Raw genomic sequence first — 18,019 nt, forward strand, 5'->3', positions numbered from 1 at the left:
TTAAAATATGTGAGTGACTATAAACATTCACAAATTAGGACAATTTAACTGACCGCAATGAAATAAACATTGAATTTTGAGTGTCTTTGCAGAGATTTAGGAAAGTCTTGTGTATGGATAACAAAGTATAATGTTGTAGCAACCCATTTAGGGAACCAAGGATCTTGGAAGTTTTTTGTTACCATAGAGTTGGGAGAGTTTATGGTAAATGCTTATTCTTTTCTACTCAAGGCACAGGCAGAATTTGAACTCAGAATGTAAAGACAGATGAAATACCGCTAAGCATTTCACCCAGCGTGCTAACATTTCTGCCAGCTTGCTGCCTTATGGTAAATGCTTATTATTTGATAAATGTTGATACAATGAAAAGTATCATTTTTATAAAATACTAGCAAATTAATGCAAGATCATAACAAGTTTTAGGATAGAGTAGTTTGGGTGAAACATTGTGTGATGTTGATATTAAATGATATAAAACTAACAATTATATTTTGTAAATTCTACTGGCAGAAAGTTTACCCTTCAATTATTTTTATTCTTATTTATTCTATTTTTATTTATTCTGTCAGATCAATGTTGGTTGTGGTGCCAGTTCAACTCACAAATATCCTGTACGTCTGGAATATTCTGTAAATGGTGGTAAAACATGGCAGTTGATTGTTCCTAATTGTGCTGATTATGCTTTGGCTCGTTGTGATGACCAAACACAACCAACATCGATATATTATTCTGGCACAACCAAATATTGGAGAAGAATTATCATTCCTTTAGATGGACTTCATGCTTGTGGGTATGAACTTGGCTTTTTCCAATTTACTACTTCTGGAGTAAATATTGAATAAAAGGCTTTTGTGGGTGTATTTTAGAACATCATTTTGATTTGATAGGGAAAGCAATGAAATTTTTTTCCACACTAAATACATTATTACAATAAATACTGTATGGAATCTACAAGCAACTATTTTAGAATTCATTGAAAACAACAACTCCTCTACCATGTAAAGTAATAGGGTAAATCTTATTTAAATAGTTTACTTATTCTCACCAGACAGGCTATTTAGTAACCAAGAATTTTTGTTTTTTAAACTTTTGTCTTTTTGACAATATATAGATTCTTTTTCTTGGTGAAAGATAGCTCTTTGATGTCTTTATCAGAAGTTTGGCACTGAAAATCAATAGCTAACAATGCTAAAAGATTAAGTGAAAAAAAAAAATCTTCTGATTGTATAACAGGAATCTAAGTGATAAATTATATCGAAGCCACAAAAGTTACTGAGAATTACTTTCAACTTTTATATACAAGTTTTGGCCAACTGTGGTCGTTGAAAGATTAACACAGTTGTCATGAGAAACTGTTTATCATACAATTCCATCAGATAATATTTCTCAACAAAAGGCTCTGTCTGTTATATTAGGCTTCTTCCTCATGGTAAACCAATTTATTCCACTTTTGATCTGTTTATATTCATTAATTTCAACCACAAACCATTGTCACAAACCATTGCTAGTTCCTTTGGATCTTACTATTTACCTAATGAATTTAATTAAGTTTGTTTTAAACATATTTGTTTAAGAATTCAAATAAGTTCTTTATATTAACCACTGATACCCATACAGGTGTCAGTTAGAATCTCATGACATATTAAGCTCAAGATATTTCATATCTTATACAATATCATATTTTAGTAACACTTATTCCATTACAATATCCAATTAAAATTAGTTTATTCCAAAATTACCAAAATGATCAGTACTGTAAATCTTTTAAAAAAAATAGATAGCAAATAACTCTGTAAAAGTGTAGGTGATCATATCACCAGATTGCCAACCTATTAGTCTGGGATCAATGACTTACTATTACATGATGCCCCTTACTAAAACATCCAGCAAACTAACTAGTGAGCAAATCATTATATAGTCTCTCAACATGCTAGAAATAGCTGTCAAATCATACCTTATTGTCTTTTAAAAATCCTGGAGGAATACGTTGAATAATTCTAAATGTACAATATACGGAAAACAAAACATGTGATGGTTCCAGCTGGAATTCTTTTGATCATAGATCTGTTCAATCAAGGATCACCTCAGGATAAACACTACAATCAACTCTTAGTGGCCCACAATGCCAGTTGGCCACTGTAAGTAGTCTAAGTGCAATATAGTTGACAAAGTTTGTTAGCTTGCAGTCCTGGGTTCCAATTCTCTTATGATAGGGAAGGGTTCCTCCATGAGTTATGACAGCAAGCAACATGGCAATTCAGTTTTTAGGTTGTGTGTGTGTGTTTGTGTGCTTATGTTTAGTTATATTAAAAACAATTTTGCATTAATCTTGGAGTTACTCTATACTTTCATATATATATATATAAAAACAAATAAAATCAGTGACAGTTAAAAATCTGCTTAGAATTAATTACTAGCCTGTATGGTCTGGCTAAGTCAAAATGTTTTTTTGTATTATTCCTTTCTACTTGGAGAGTTTAAATGTAGTTACAAAAATATGTCCTTTGTTGAAATGAAATTTCAGTAAATTTCTATATCTTTGTGCAGCTGAGGATTGCTCTGCATTTTACATTTGATGTAATGTTCACATTGCTTAAATAAATGGAGTCGCATGAAACGATCGTACTGCATTAACTTTGGATATCCTTGTTGCTTATTTTGATTATATATGTGTATATATAACCTGTGTGCTCATGAGTTGTTGGAATAGTTAGAAAAGACAAAGGATTGCATAATTATCTGCTTGTCAATGTGCGTTATATAATAGAATAGCGTGGGAAGGTTATACTTTGATTATCTTGTTTTTTTTTTTTGTTGTTTTTTTTATAAATTCAATAATATTGAATGCATTGTTCATCTTAAAAAAACATTTTTAATATGTGAAGAGCAATTTCTAAAGCCAGGTAGAGTTTTGCAAGAAATGTGAAAAGTCTATGGTAAACTTAAATGTAATAAACATTTTTATTACAATATTTCTTTTCAAATACACTGCCTTTGTTTTGTTCTAATTAATTTTGAAAACAATGAAAAATTTAATAAAATAACTTTATCCTTATTATGCTTGTATTTGAAACATAAATTAGCATGAAATTTTGATGGAGAATTTTAACCCTTTAGCATTTAAACCAGCAATATCCAGCCAAAATATTCTGCCAATTTTATGTTAAAACTGGTTAGATCCAGTCCATCACACCTATCCTACAATGCCATTATAAAAATAAACAATCACATCATTGAAATCTTGAAGTTACAAGATAATGGAGGATCAATTCAAAACAATGTGAATAAATGAGCATTACATTTGACAGAGTAATCTAAATGCTAAGGGGTTAACATAGATCTCTTAAAAATAGAAAGTTTGAATCATAGAATCAGAAGTAGTTTCAAACAGGTTGGTATCAAAAGGGTTAACATTGAATATTTTTACAACATAGTAGCAAAGCTGTAAGACCGAAATTTTTTTTTTTTTTTATCATTATAAAGCTAACCAATTCTGCTTCCCATACTATGATATGATATAATATATGCCGACAACATATTATTTCTTTTTTTTTTTTTTGCTTTTTTATTAAAACAGTGCTATTCGCTTCCGTTGGACACAAGGATACATTCCTCACTTTGACTATGCCCCAGAGTGGGCTATTGATAATGTGTTTATTGGAATGATGTGCCTTAGTAATTGCAATGGACATGGAAGTTGCGGGAGCTCAATGTTGTGTGAATGTGATGAGGGTTATGGAGGAGACAGCTGCACTCCCCTCCAACAACACCCCACCTCTATGAAAGAAGAGTTTAAGGAACCAGTGCTGGGTGGATCAAGTGCAGTTCGAGATTACTTTCAGAAACCATCTTCACAGTTGCTTGAAGGTAACTGATACACTGTATTTGGAATTTATTGTGAATACTGCTTAATTACAGCATATATTTGTGTACATGTATGTGTGTGTGTGTGTGTGTGTGAGAGAGAGAGAGAGAGAGAGAGAGAGAGAGAGAGAGAGAGAGAGCATGCATGTGTGTGCATATGTATGTGTTTTCTGGTACATACCTGAACAATGAAGAAAGTGTATTGTATGTGCTCATATGTATAATGTTGTTAATGTCACTGTTGTAATTCACTCTATATTAATAATAATTATGTTACATTCTCCTTATGTTCTCTAACAGCACAAACTGCATTGGATGAGAAAAAATGGTCTATTTGGAGCAATGGCCGTATTACACCTAAAGAGTGTGGTCTTTTAATCAGAGGTGCAAGTCTGTACTTTGGAGAAAATGGTGACAGAGTTCTTATTAGCAAAGACCTAGATTTGTCTCGTGTCAGGTAGAAACACTTTTATTATTTTAAACTAATTCATTATTGCCTTTTCATACTGAAATCTACAAAAGATTTTTTATAGTTTCTTTCTAATAAAATACATTTTCTCACACTTTTAACTAAATACACCAACATGGTTTCCTGACAAATTGAGCTATCAATGATTTTTTTTTCTTACTGAAATAATTACGATAACACTGCATTGCTGTCTGAAACTGTGATAATCCACTCAGAAATAATGCTTATAAGTCAGTTCTTTATACAACCCAGAAATTACTCTCGAGGCTAAATCTCATTGTCTAAATATACCCAGTGAAGGTGCATGAATCAGTGGTTAGAGTGTCTGACTTACAATCATAAAATTGAGAGTTCAATTCAAGAACTGAGCTGTGTGTTGTGTTCTTGAGCAAGACACTTTATTTCATGTTGCTCCAGTTCACTCAGCTGAAGAAATGAGTTGCGATGTCACTGGTGCTAAGTTGTATCAACTTCTGACTTTCCCTTGGGCAACATCGGTGGCATGGAGAAGGGAGACTGGTATGCATAAGAGACTGCTGGTCTTCCACAAACAACCTCGCCTGGACTTGTACCTCGGAGGGGAACTTTCTAGTTGCAATCCCATGGTCATTCATGACCAAAGGGGGTCTTTACCCTTTTTTATATATACCCAAAATATATGGATAGGTCCAAAACAGAACAAGCATAGAAATACAATGCTAATACTTATGACATTAATGAAACAGAAATTGAAGCCACACTATAAATTTAGCTCATAAACTATCTCCTGCATACATGATAATGTATAAAGCTATGACTATATTCTTTTACTTTAGTAAATTCATATATCCTAGTATATCACTGTGATGGTAATTAGTCTGAATGCCACATCTATATCTTGTCAGATGATATATTAATTGATTTACTGAACAACATGCTTTGGATAATGCAAACCATCATTTAACCCCTATTTACCCATGCTGGTATGGGTTGGATGGTTTAACAGGAACTGACAGGCTTGAGGGGTGCATCAAGCTCTATCGTTTGCCAAGTGCCCTTCTTAATGCCAACCATTTTACAGAGTGTACTTGGTGCATTTTTCATAGTATCAGAACTGCAGAGGTCACCAAGTAACTTGTGAGACAAGACCTTCAACTGAGGAGGGAGAGTAGTATTGAGGGAGGTGCCTTTATGCCAGGTGATGAGAGATTGAACTATGATAGAGAGACAGGAACACATAGGTACCCTAGCAGCTGGAAAAAGGAAGACTGTGATGATAAGGTGTCAGGGAATAACTGCAATGAACAAGAGGGTGAATATAAGAGAGAAGTGGAACAAAGGATAGGATGAGTGGATAGGAATGTTTATGAGACTATGAAAGGAGAGTGGCAGATGGATAGCAATGGAGATAGAAGGGAATAGAATATATCTATCTATTTTGGTAGTACGAATGTTAGTTGACACTGCAGATAATTAAATGCACGAGACAAAATCTAACATGTTTTTGCACTATTTAATATGCACCGTTGTGCACATCAGTAATCAATTGACCTAACTGTCAGCAAAACTTTTTCTGTACATCAGATTTTTATGGTCAAGTGCAGTTCTTAATAGTAGTGGCAGTATACAATTTCTCTGTGGGCAGAAGACCAGGGGGTACACACTTTCTGATTAGTTACCCCAAATAGGACCAAAACCAATCAAACTGATCTTCCTTTTTCTGCCTGCAAAGAGATTGTTTAGACATTTGTTTATATTTGCCCACTGTATTTAATCACACACTGTAATTACAGCTAAAGCTTGTACTATTTTTATAGAGAAAACTCTATTGTGCATTTACATTATGTCTCTTAACTATTTCAGCACAACCTCATGCAATATCAAAATTATTACCCCAGAATTCAATATGTTAATAAGATACTCATTGAATATTTATATTGTTTAACTCTAGAGCAACCATGCTAGAACAGACCTGTCATCAAAGGCATTCCAACCATGACAATCTCATTTTTTCAACAATAATAATTCAACAATAAATACTAGAGCTATTTCTTATCTATTTCAGTGTTCTGTCATTCAAGAATAAATTAATCTTTAATTTTGTTAATTTCCTTTCAGTATTGTTCAATTCTTCCTGCGACTTGGTTGTAAAGCCTCTCCTCCCAGCACAGGTACCCCTCCAGTGTATGTCCAATATTCAGTCGATGGTGGAATTACATGGCATACCTTTGAGCAATTTGACTTTTCCTATGAAAGTAACAAACCTGAATACATTGTTCTTCATCTGCCTGAGAAAGCTCGAACAAATTCTACCCAGCTGCAATGGTGGCAGCCATCAACCGATGGTACTTTCACTGAACAATGGGCAGTCGATCAGGTTGGCAATCAAGAAATTCCTTTTTACAAATGTTTGCTTTCATTGGTTTTAGTCTGTATTTTTGTAAATATCTGTGAAAACTGAGTACGGTAATACTAGACTTACATTATTCAGATCACATTTTCATTTCATGATCACAGTACAATGAGGCATTAGAACACTTTTGATGAACATACCATAAATTAAGATTTCCATGAAGAAATTCTTGAAAACAAATCTGTGTATTCTGGAAAAGTTTGGCATCATAGAATCTTATATAAGTCCAGGCACAGATATGGCTGTGCGGTTAAGAAGTTTGCTTTCCAGCCACATGGTTTCAATTTCAGTCCCACTGCATGGCAGCTTGAGCAAATGTCTTTTACCACAACACATGCCAACCAAAGCCATGTCAGTGGATTTGACAAACAGAAACTGAAAGAAGCCCATTATATATATATATATATATAAAATTAATTTACAAAGGTACCGTTAATTCTATTATTATCCAATGTCACTAATTTAAGAATGATAGTAACAGAATCAATGATACAGGTGACAGCAGGTCAAAAAATGCTATTTAAATGCTATATATATATATATATATATATATATATATATATATATATATATACATACACACACACATACATACATACATACATACATATATATATATATACACATACACACACACATACATACATACATACATATATATATATACACGCACACACACACACACACACGTTTGTTTGTGTATTTATGTCTCCTTGTCCTTGACACCACATGATAGTTGTAAACGAGCATCACCATCATACAGGCAGCATCCTTCATTTCCAACCTTCAGAGAAATCATGCTTAACAATGGCAAAATATTGTTGTTGTTGGCACTCTGTCGCTTACGACGATGAGGGTTCTTGTTGATCTGATCAACGGAACAGCCTGCTCGTAAAATTAACGTACAAGTGGCTGAGCATTCCACAGACACGTGTACCCTTAACGTAGTTCTCAGGGATATTCAGTGTGACAAGGCTGACCCTTTGAATTACAGTCAGAACAGAAACAGGAAGTAAGAGTGAGAGAAAGTTGTGGTGAAAGAGTACAGCAGGGTTCGCGACCATCCCCTGCCGGAACCTCGTGGAGCTTTAGGTGTTTTCACTCAATAAACACTCACAACGCCCGGTCTGGGAATCGAAACCGTGATCCTATGACCACGTGTTCGCTGCCCTAACCACTGGGCCATTGCGCCTCCACGGCAAAATATTACCTTACTAGGAAACAGGAAAGGGTTAGCAATAGGAAAGTCATCTGGCTGTAGAAAATTTGCCCCGATTCTATCCAACCCATACAAGCATGAAAACCCTGGATGTCAAAAGATGGCAAATGGTAGAAGTGTTTGTTTGAAGACATAAATCCTTTCATTTTAACGTAATAATCTTTTAATCTTTCTCACCTTCATTTAACTTCAGACAGTATTTATTAACTCAACACTTAACATTTTCATTCATCACTATTCAATATTGGGCTTATCTTTTACTAATCGCCATAGCATCTTAATTCCTAATCCAGGTCAATTTCAATATAAATCATTTGGATTCCTAGTTAAATTAGTTAATTATTGTCTTGTTTCTTCAAACCGCTCTTTTACTTGTTTCAGTCATTTGACTGCGGCCATGCTGGAGCACCACCTTTTAGTCGAGCAAATCGACCCCAAGACATATTCCTTGTAAGCCTAGTACTTATTCTATCAGTCTCTTTTGCTGAACTGCTAAGTTACGGGGACATAAACACACCAGCATCGGTTGTCAAGCGATGTTGGGGGGACAAACAAAGACACACAAACACACACACACTCACATATATATACATATACATATATACAACAGGCTTCTTTCAGTTTCCGTCTTCCAAATCCACTCACAAAGCTTTGGTCGGCCCGAGATTATAGTAGAAGACACTTGCCCAAGGTGCCACGAAGTTGGACTGAACCTGAAACCATGTGGTTGGTAAGCAAGTTACTTACCACAAAGCCACTCCTGCACCTGCACCCACTGTAGAGTTTTAATAAAGAAAATACTGATTAATTAATGAATAAAATTATACTTCCTTCATTTGTGCAGATTTATGTTGGTGGAGATATTGATGGCACTGAAATGCTTCTGGATGAACCAACGATTCCTCAAGACACAAACTGGCTGCTTTATCCTGGAGGAGAAATTAAAAAAGTCTGTGGGTCTGTTACAGATGCCCTCTCCTTTGAAGGTATACTCCATCTTTTACATCACTGGTTCTCAACAGGGGTTCATATGACCCTTAGAGATCCATATAAGATTTTGTTATTAAAACTTATGTACAATAAATTGGTTATAATTCTACTATATGCAAAATATTTTAACAATTTTTTTGTACAACTGATAATATCTAATTAAAAAGAATGTTATAGGATTTTTTAAACATCAAATGTCTATGAAGATCCATCCGAGTAAAATAGAAATCAGTGGGGTCCATAGGTGAAAAATGGTCAAGAACCATTGCTTTACATTTTTGTGGTTGATACAGAAATACAACATGAGATGATGTTTTTGTTTCTATGCATTTGGAATGGAATTGAATAATCTCAACAGGTTTCACAGTTTAGGAGCCATTGTCTGCATAATATTATAAAATTTATCTTTTTGGAATTTTAAATTAAATTGTTAGCTGATGGACTCTGGAACAGGAAACACATCTTGTAAAACATTCTACTGACATCTGTGAAGGTGACATTCATAATAGAATGGATTTATATTGACCCACAAGTGAGATTTCTAAGTAAAAAAATATTAAAATATTTTAATATCCAAGTTGGAGCCCAATAATTGTAAAGAGGATAATTAGAGATCATGAGGTCTTCATTTTACATTGTAATATTGTTATTTTGTTGTCATGGATTAGTCCAGCTCAGCTTGGATCAAACAGACCTATAAATCAGAGACATTCCAACCATGACACATCATCCTTTTGTATATCCTACACTACAAGGTTCCTTTTTTTTTAAACAGTAGGGTGTGATTTGAGGGAGATTCAGTTGCTACTTTTATCAGATTAAACTATATATAGACTCCATTGTTGGCTTCAGAACTCCCCTCGCTATTGTTGTCCTAACTAATACGCATTACTTTATCTTAATCTACCTCTAAATTGAAATATTTTGCCACTCCTATAACTTTGTGGCTATCCCGAGGAAGAATATCTAGTGTTTGATGAATATATTTGTTTAAGCAAGTCAAAATTTTTGTTGCATTGATGGTGTGCAAATGTCCTAACTCTCCAGGACATCCCCTCATTAACAACTCAACAGGACTGTTGTAAATCAAAAGCAATCGAAAGCTTAATACTTTTATCTCCTCTTTTATGTATCTCTAGGGCAATTTTTTTGAAGTGCTTAAAATGCTTATTAAACATACAAGTCTTGGTGGAATAAAGACTTGTTTCTTCTTTTTATTTCCCAATGGTCATCTTTCCTACTATTAATGAATATAAATTATTTTAATACAAGCATATTTTGTAGATGTTGACAAGTCATATAATTTCTTTCCACTACCAATTTCACAAAGTATCCCAGTATTTACTGGTCTATTTTTAAGTTCATTCTCACATCTCTGCCATAAGAATCAGTAGTAGAATAGATATAAACGAAGCTAATTCTTTTCTTAAAGATGTGATGATGATCAAGTTTGTTAATGTTAAAATTAAATTGTATTTTTTTCTTGTCATGAATCTCTAATAAATCATACTTTTTCTTTATGCTAATATTAAATACAAATCTTTTCAAGATGAAGGTAATATGAGGTATGCAATATCCAGAGATGTGACCACCTATTCGGGGGCATTCATTCAATTTGAACTTTCAATGGGTTGCAAAGACACTAAACAATGCTATGGTAAGTTTAATATTCTTTTATCAAATTCGGTTACATGTTATAACTTCTATTTCTGCTCTATTCAATTATAATGTATCATTAATATACTCAATATATCATTTAACATATTGTATAATATACCATATATCATTAATAAGCAATATACCATATAAAATACCACAAATGTACCATATACTTAGGAATGATATACACACTATTCAAGTCCACTTTCTTGGATTTGCCCTTCTTAATATTATAAATCATAGCTAAAATTAAAAAGGACCACTTAATGATCTGGGTGTGTGTATAGTTTGGTAATAATAAGCAGATTCCAAGGTAGAGTAATTGTGGATAATTACTTTACATTGCAAAGCAGACAAGCTTGAATTAAATAAAACTGACCTATCAATAAAAAGTACATATTCTCCCTGCAGCTGAAGTTACTGTTGTAATATAAACTCATCGTCTATGTTTGTCAACTAGAGCTATGCTATTCTGAGCAATCAGTGTTGGATTGGGACTTAGATTTTATTAAATCTATTAAGTAGCTATCGTATTAGCAAATTATAGCACCAATTAAATTCCGTGCTTTGAAAACACTTAGAGATTCTCAGCTCTCATAAATACCAAAGAGCTATCATCACACAAACACCCTTTCTTTTCTTTATGTGAATTATTAATAACCTTATTCAATCCTTCTCAGAAGACATAACCATACTTTGTTTAAATCCTGTCTTGTCTTCTGTTAATATCAAAAACACCTAACAGCTATCTATGTTTTCCCCATCAACAATGATCTCCCATATATCCTCTCACAGAATATGACAATTTAATGATATTTAGCAATATGCGGTGTTGAGTCAATCTCTTATTTCTCATGAATATTAATCAGTTTAAAGGTTTCCATTCACAAGATTCCTGTATTAACTATCTGAGATCTATCTTATGTTCTCAACCATTCCGAAATTGCATAAGCAACACTTTATATTCTCTTGAGAGCTAAAATATATTTCATCTTTAGTCATTATTTTCTCTCTTCAAAGCTTAAATATATTTAAAATGTTCATCCTCTTTAATCATTTAAATATTAAGAAGACATTTTAAAAAGATGTATTTGCATTATTAATAAGGTTTGCTGAAAATGTTTGCTTGCTAACATTACAGATATCTTGTTTCTATTTCAAGAGAAAAATCAACAAACCACACACTAACTCCCCACCAACCCACTTGTTTTTTATTATTTATTACCCACGCTCTATTCTCCTTCCTAAAGACTTTCTGGAAGTATAAATGCAGTCCATTATTCCACTAAACTTGTCAAATTCCATCCTTGTCCATGTGTTTCTAAACCAACTTTCAAAATTTCAAAATTTCACATTAATTGCATCAGTCTTGCATGTTTTAGTATATTTTGGTGGACTTAGACAGTGAGCTGACAGAATCATTAGCACACCAGGCAAAACGCTTTGCAGCATTTCATATCTTTACATTCTGGGTTCGAATTCTGCCAAGGTCAATCCATTCACATTATTTTACCTTGTGGATATGCCTTTACACTTTGTCACTAACATCTTTATTTCTCTTGTCAGAGCCATCCCAAGTACTCCTACCCACTCTTATCTAATATGAAGTAGCTATGTATCCCCTCCACAGCAACAAACCTGTTCTTGTTGCTTTTATCTTACTTTAATCTCTTAACACCTAGCATAAAGCTTCCTCTCTTTGTCTACTATTTTGCCCCCCACCCCATCCCCCACTTTGTCGAGGGTGCTTTTTAGTCTTGAAAGTTACATGGCGACCTCACTGTGCTAGGGTCACAAAAAAGGCACCCGGGACACTCTGTAAAGTGGTTGACATTATGAAAGGAATCCAATCATAGAAACCATACCAAAGCAGACATAGGCACATGAGGCAATCCTTAAAACTGTTAGATCATGTCAAACCACCCAACCCATGCCAACATGGAAGACACATAGATGATGATGATGATGATGATGACGGTCCCCATGGACAGAATTGATTAAAATAATAAACACTTACCATTGTGATAAATGAAGGTAATGGCTAAAAGAAATCTCAATTCAAAGAAAGCAAATTTGAACTCTCAAACATTCCAAAGCTGATTTTAAAATGTTCCATAGCAACAGCTAAAGCTATTTAACAACTCTTGCTATCGCATTTATATAACCTAATCTGGAATAGCAGCTGTATTGCAGATCAATAGTAGAAGTTGAACAGACCCATAATTCATTAGATTCCATGTGGAAATTATTATCTCTGCTTTGGGAAAAATGTAAAAATCTCACCTCTATATGTTAAAATAGTGAAGGTCATATTCATCCAGACATCTTAATGACCAAACTCGATATTGTAAACTTAATTACAGCAGTTTTTCTAGCAACTGTTGATGAACAGTTACACAACAGAAATAATTTTTTTATATAATTCCTCAAATAACGTTTTCATCATGAAGTAAATTTGATGCTATTCTCTGTACAAGAAGTATGTATTTCAAAGTGGAAAACCAGAAAACTTCATAGAACTAAGTGCTGAAGGCAAAGAATGTCTTTTTCATCATTCGTTGTGTGGTGTATGCATGCGAGTAGATGTAATCGCCTTACCTCGGTTTTCCTTTCGTCGACTGCGAGTCTGTCTTGCAGTATCCAATCCTTGAAGCTTGCCCCGACCCAAAGAACACTAGGAATAGCAGCTGCTTCTCCCAAGCCTAGACCGTCGCTTAGCACGTCTTCTCCTGACCACAACCCCATTCGAAAAGGGCATGAATCCCGATCGAGGCTCCCTCTGCCCTTCTTCCTCTTCCGGTCAACTCGCCCTTCTGGTCAGCCTCCCCAGTCACTGACGTCATACCACACGTTGAAAGTTCATGACCAGCTTTATTATGCTCAAGCTGTTTTCAGAAGCGAGTGCCTAGCATCAAGTACTCTTACCATCTCTCCACTCATTGATGAGCCATGAAGGAAAGACAAGTCATTATGTTCACAGCATCCATGAATCCACAGGGGGTGCCAGATATTGGTTAAGTATAACCATACATATCTGCTTTAGGGTCTCTCCTACAGGATTTTCTGTAGGGGTTTACTCACTTAACCTTCTTTTAAATGCTCAATAAATAACACCACAAGGCAGCAGAGGTTTGAATTAGGAATTATCCTCATCCTAGACAGATGTCCCTGGAGAGGTGTAATGGGCCATATCTACTTGTGTGTGTGTGTGTGTTTTCAGCAGATGACAAATGGTAATATCCTTAATGCTTTAAAGGGCCTCTGAAACTGATAAGTTATTCACAGACTGGAAACTTGGTCCAAATACTTAGACCAGAATCAAAACCATGGAGACATCCAAGAGCAGGCATGATATCTCCAATAATCTTCCACACAGTTTAGTTCTAATTTAGGAAATTTGACTCACAACATTGGACTGACTCCTGTGCAGGTGGCACATAAGAAACACCATTTGAGTGTGGCCGTTGCCATTACTGCCGGACTGGCCCTCGTGCTGGTGGCACGTAAAAAGCACCCACTACACTCTCTGAGTGGTTGGCATTAGGAAGGGCATCCAGCTGTAGAAGCTCTGCCAGATCAGATTTGAGTCTGGTGTAGCCATCTGGTTCGCCAGTCCCCAGTCAAATCATCTAATCCATGCTAGCATGGAGGGCGGACGTTAAATGATGATGATGGATTTGGCCAATGGGTGTTCAAACTGGAAAATGTTCTGGATACATAATATCAGAAAAGAAAATTGGATGGTAGAAGATACTTTCCTAAGGTGGTATGCAGTTGGGAATCAAACTTAGTACCACTTAACTGAAAAGCGAATTTAACTATGCTTGAACCCAAGGTGTATTATTACAACCTGAACATAGATAGCACTGCAATGCTTTTTTATAGATAATACTCTATGTAGTTTGTTTTATCTCAAGAGAGTCATTATGCCAATAATAAATACACACTGGTTCTATTTCAATTCTGTTATTATTTGTCAATTTGTTAACATTTAACAAACAAACTAATCAATTGTTTGATTAATCAATCAATCAGACAGGTTTATCACAGTCCTCCTGTCACCATCTGTGACCTCATCAATGAGATATTCTCTCAACTCCAAGTAGCTGTCTGTCTAAGTGTATTACAGCATGTCTATTTTTTACACTGGAGAGGAAGCATAACAACCAGAATTGTTTATCTTCAGCTCATTCTTGTTTTATGTAACTTACCAAAGACTTTTCAGTCTAGCCCATCCAATTTTCTTTTCTGATATTATGTATCCAGAACATTTTCCAGTTTGAACACCCATTTTAAGACGATAGGATATGATTTAGGGAATAACAGCTGCTGTTTCTAGCAGATTTAGAAACTGAGTATAATCAGTATTGGCTCAACCAGAATTATTTGATAAACTGGTTAAACTGGTTTATTTTCATTAGCATTAGTTTGTAATGCTAATAAAAATCTTATATGATTTTACTGCTTCTGGATTCTACCTCAAATATAATTAATAGTTCTCTTAAATTATAAAATAGAATATTATCAAGTACTTGTGACATGAAACAAAAGCCAAATGCTCTGTCATTGACAATAGATCTTATAAATAAAAGAATTCTGACTTACATTTATCAAAAATTAAAATATGAACAGCTGCTTAAATCTTACAATATTACTATTCAGCAAGATTATTGTCTTGCAAAAATACATTACAACTGCTCTAATATATTCTTTATTTAGTTCAATTATGTAACTGAAATCTCATCTCAGATTTGTGTGCATATGCATGTGCATATATGTATGTATGTATGTATGTATGTATGTATATAGGTACGTATATATATATATATATATATATATATATATATATATATATAATGTATGTATGTATGTATATATATATATATATATATATATATATACATGTATAATATGTATATATATATATACTTATTTTGTTGTCATCTTTTGCTGAACTACTAAGTTACAGAGATGTAAACAAACCAACACTGGCTGTCTAGCAGTGGGGGAAGACAAACATACACACAATGGGCATCCACAGTTTCTGTCTACCAAAATTCACTCACAAGGCATTGGTCAACACCCAGGGCTATAGTAGAAAACACTTGTTGAAGTTGCTGCACAGTGGAGTTGAACCCAAAACCACATGCTAGCAAAGCAAGCTTATTAATCACACTGCCATGCCTATCTGTTTCATGGAGATGATTATTTTTACGTTTGGCTCTTGGGGAAGGAACAATGCTGGTAGCCTTCATAGACCTTCTGAGATCAGTGAGATTGATGGCATTAATATTCCACTTAAACTATTTCAAGTCTTCATCTACAAGAAAGACATGTATAGGAAGGTAGTTACAGTTAACCAATGTTCTGGAATGGAAGAAGTAGAAGTTATGGCTATTACAGGACTAGTTGGGCTAGAAGCAACAAGAGTGATGACAGGAGGAGAGACATGCGAGAGGAGTCTGGGAGAAGATAGTACAAGGCCAGCCAGATCCAAGAAGCAGAGGCCATTATAGTAGTGGGAGAAAAGGCAGGACTAAGCAACAGGCTCTCAGTGGGTCAGAGACTGAGACATATTTTTGAGTGGCTTTATGCTTATCAATCACGTGACTGTAACGAAGGAATATTTGATTGGTTGACAGAACTAAAATCTGTATGAAATTCAAATACAAAAATATTTGAGTCGTACAGTTTGCATGAAGCATTGCCTGGTATATACCTTCCATCTGCTTGTTTCAGTCATTAGACTGGGGCTCTAACTTGAAGAATTTTTTAGTCAAATGAACTGACCCCAGTACCTATTTTCTTTTTTAAGTCTGGTACTTATTCTATTGGTCTCTTTTGCCAAACTACTAAGTTATGGTGACATAAACACACCCACACTGGTTGTCAAGCAGTGGTGGTGGACAAACACAGACACAAACATGCACACACACATAATGGGCTTTTTTCAGTTTCTTTCTACCAAATTCACTCACAAGGCTTAGGTTGTCCTGTGGCTATAGTAGAAGACACTTGCCCTAGGTGCCATGCAGTGGGACTGAACCCAGAACCAAATGTTTTTAATTATTATAGTTTTCTGTAAAGTCAAAATAATGCAAGTTACAAGAAATAATACATGTCAATGATTTGTACATCCTGAAGACGGGGTTCTAACCCTGACATATTGCAGCAGCAAATTAAAGTACAAGCTATCGACTAGTATTATTTCTAATAGCTTGCATTATTTTGGCTTTATAAAAAATAAATAATAAAAATATTTTCATAATTAACAATAAAGCTTTAGGTGTTTTTATTCAATAAACACTCACAACACCCAGTCTGGGAATTGAAACAACAATCCTACGACCGCGAGTCCACTGCCCTAACCACTGGGCCATTGCACCTCCACACACATACACACACACACACATCATCATCATCATCATTGTTTAACGTCCGCCTTCCATGCTAGCATGGGTTGGACGATTTGGCTGAGGACTGGTGAACCAGATGGCTGCACCAGGCTCCAATCTGATCTGGCAGAGTTTCTACAGCTGGATGCCCTTCCTAACGCCAACCACTCCAAGAGTGTAGTGGGTGCTTTTACGTGCCACCGGCACGAAGGCCAGTCAGGCAGTACTGGCAACGGCTACGCTCAAAATGGTTTTTTTTACATGCTGCCTGCACAGGAGCCAGTCCAGCGGCACTGGCAACGACCTCGCATATATGTATATGTATATATACATATGCGTCAGACATTTCCCATCTCTAAATGAAGAATTAAAATATTTTACTATAGTTTTGTACTTGCATGGCAAGACCAAACGATTTCTCTGCAGTTTTCTGAGGACTAATGCTAAACCAAATAATACCAGCTATATTTTCCTTGAATTTGAAATAAATTCTGTTTATGAAATCTATGATCAATAAAGATTTAATGAGCAATGTTTAACTTATCTTCTTTTTAGGTATGGATCTTCAGTTTTCTCTGGATATGGGAGTTACATGGGAACTTTTTCAGACTGCCTGCACTCCTTCCGATATAGACTGTGCCAGCTATCATCAGAGCAGTCGATTTATGTCTGATATTTACCATGGATGGAATAGAATTACATTGCCTGTCCCTTATTATGCAAAGTAAGACAGCAATATCTTTTTAACATTTTTGTTTTGTTTTTTTTAACTTGTTTCAGCCATTGAACTGTTGCCAAGCTGGAGCACTGCCTTGAAATGTTTTAGTCAAACAGTGCTCTCTTTTTATTTCATGTCTGGTATTTATTCTATCAGTCTCTTTTGCTGAGCTGCTAAGTTACAAGGACATAAAAAAACAAAACCAGTTGTCAAGTGTAAACACAGGCTCAAAATGTACACACACTTATCTGATGGGCTTCCACCATTAGCATAGCTAGTGGGGGGTGCCTTAGGGGCAGTTCGCCCTGGGCAG

The 18,019-nt window shown here is 35.0% G+C and overlaps 1 protein-coding gene across 3 annotated transcripts in view; it reads left to right on the top strand.

Moving 5' to 3' along the window:
* The window catches only part of LOC106875197 (reelin), a 221,159-nt gene that overhangs the window by 165,602 nt on the left and 37,538 nt on the right, over positions 1 to 18,019 (top strand). For all 3 annotated transcript variants that reach the window (XM_089350383.1, XM_014923240.3, XM_089350384.1), the window contains 7 exons: positions 570 to 790; positions 3,578 to 3,867; positions 4,165 to 4,321; positions 6,431 to 6,689; positions 8,789 to 8,930; positions 10,484 to 10,591; positions 17,544 to 17,712. In XM_089350383.1, coding sequence (XP_089206509.1) covers positions 570 to 790; positions 3,578 to 3,867; positions 4,165 to 4,321; positions 6,431 to 6,689; positions 8,789 to 8,930; positions 10,484 to 10,591; positions 17,544 to 17,712 — 1,346 coding nt within the window. The remainder of the gene's footprint in view (positions 1 to 569; positions 791 to 3,577; positions 3,868 to 4,164; positions 4,322 to 6,430; positions 6,690 to 8,788; positions 8,931 to 10,483; positions 10,592 to 17,543; positions 17,713 to 18,019) is intronic.

Source organism: Octopus bimaculoides, chromosome 4 (assembly GCF_046866305.1).
Source record: "Octopus bimaculoides isolate indiv1 chromosome 4, ASM4686630v1, whole genome shotgun sequence".
In the NCBI taxonomy this organism is placed as follows: Eukaryota; Metazoa; Mollusca; class Cephalopoda; order Octopoda; family Octopodidae; genus Octopus; species Octopus bimaculoides.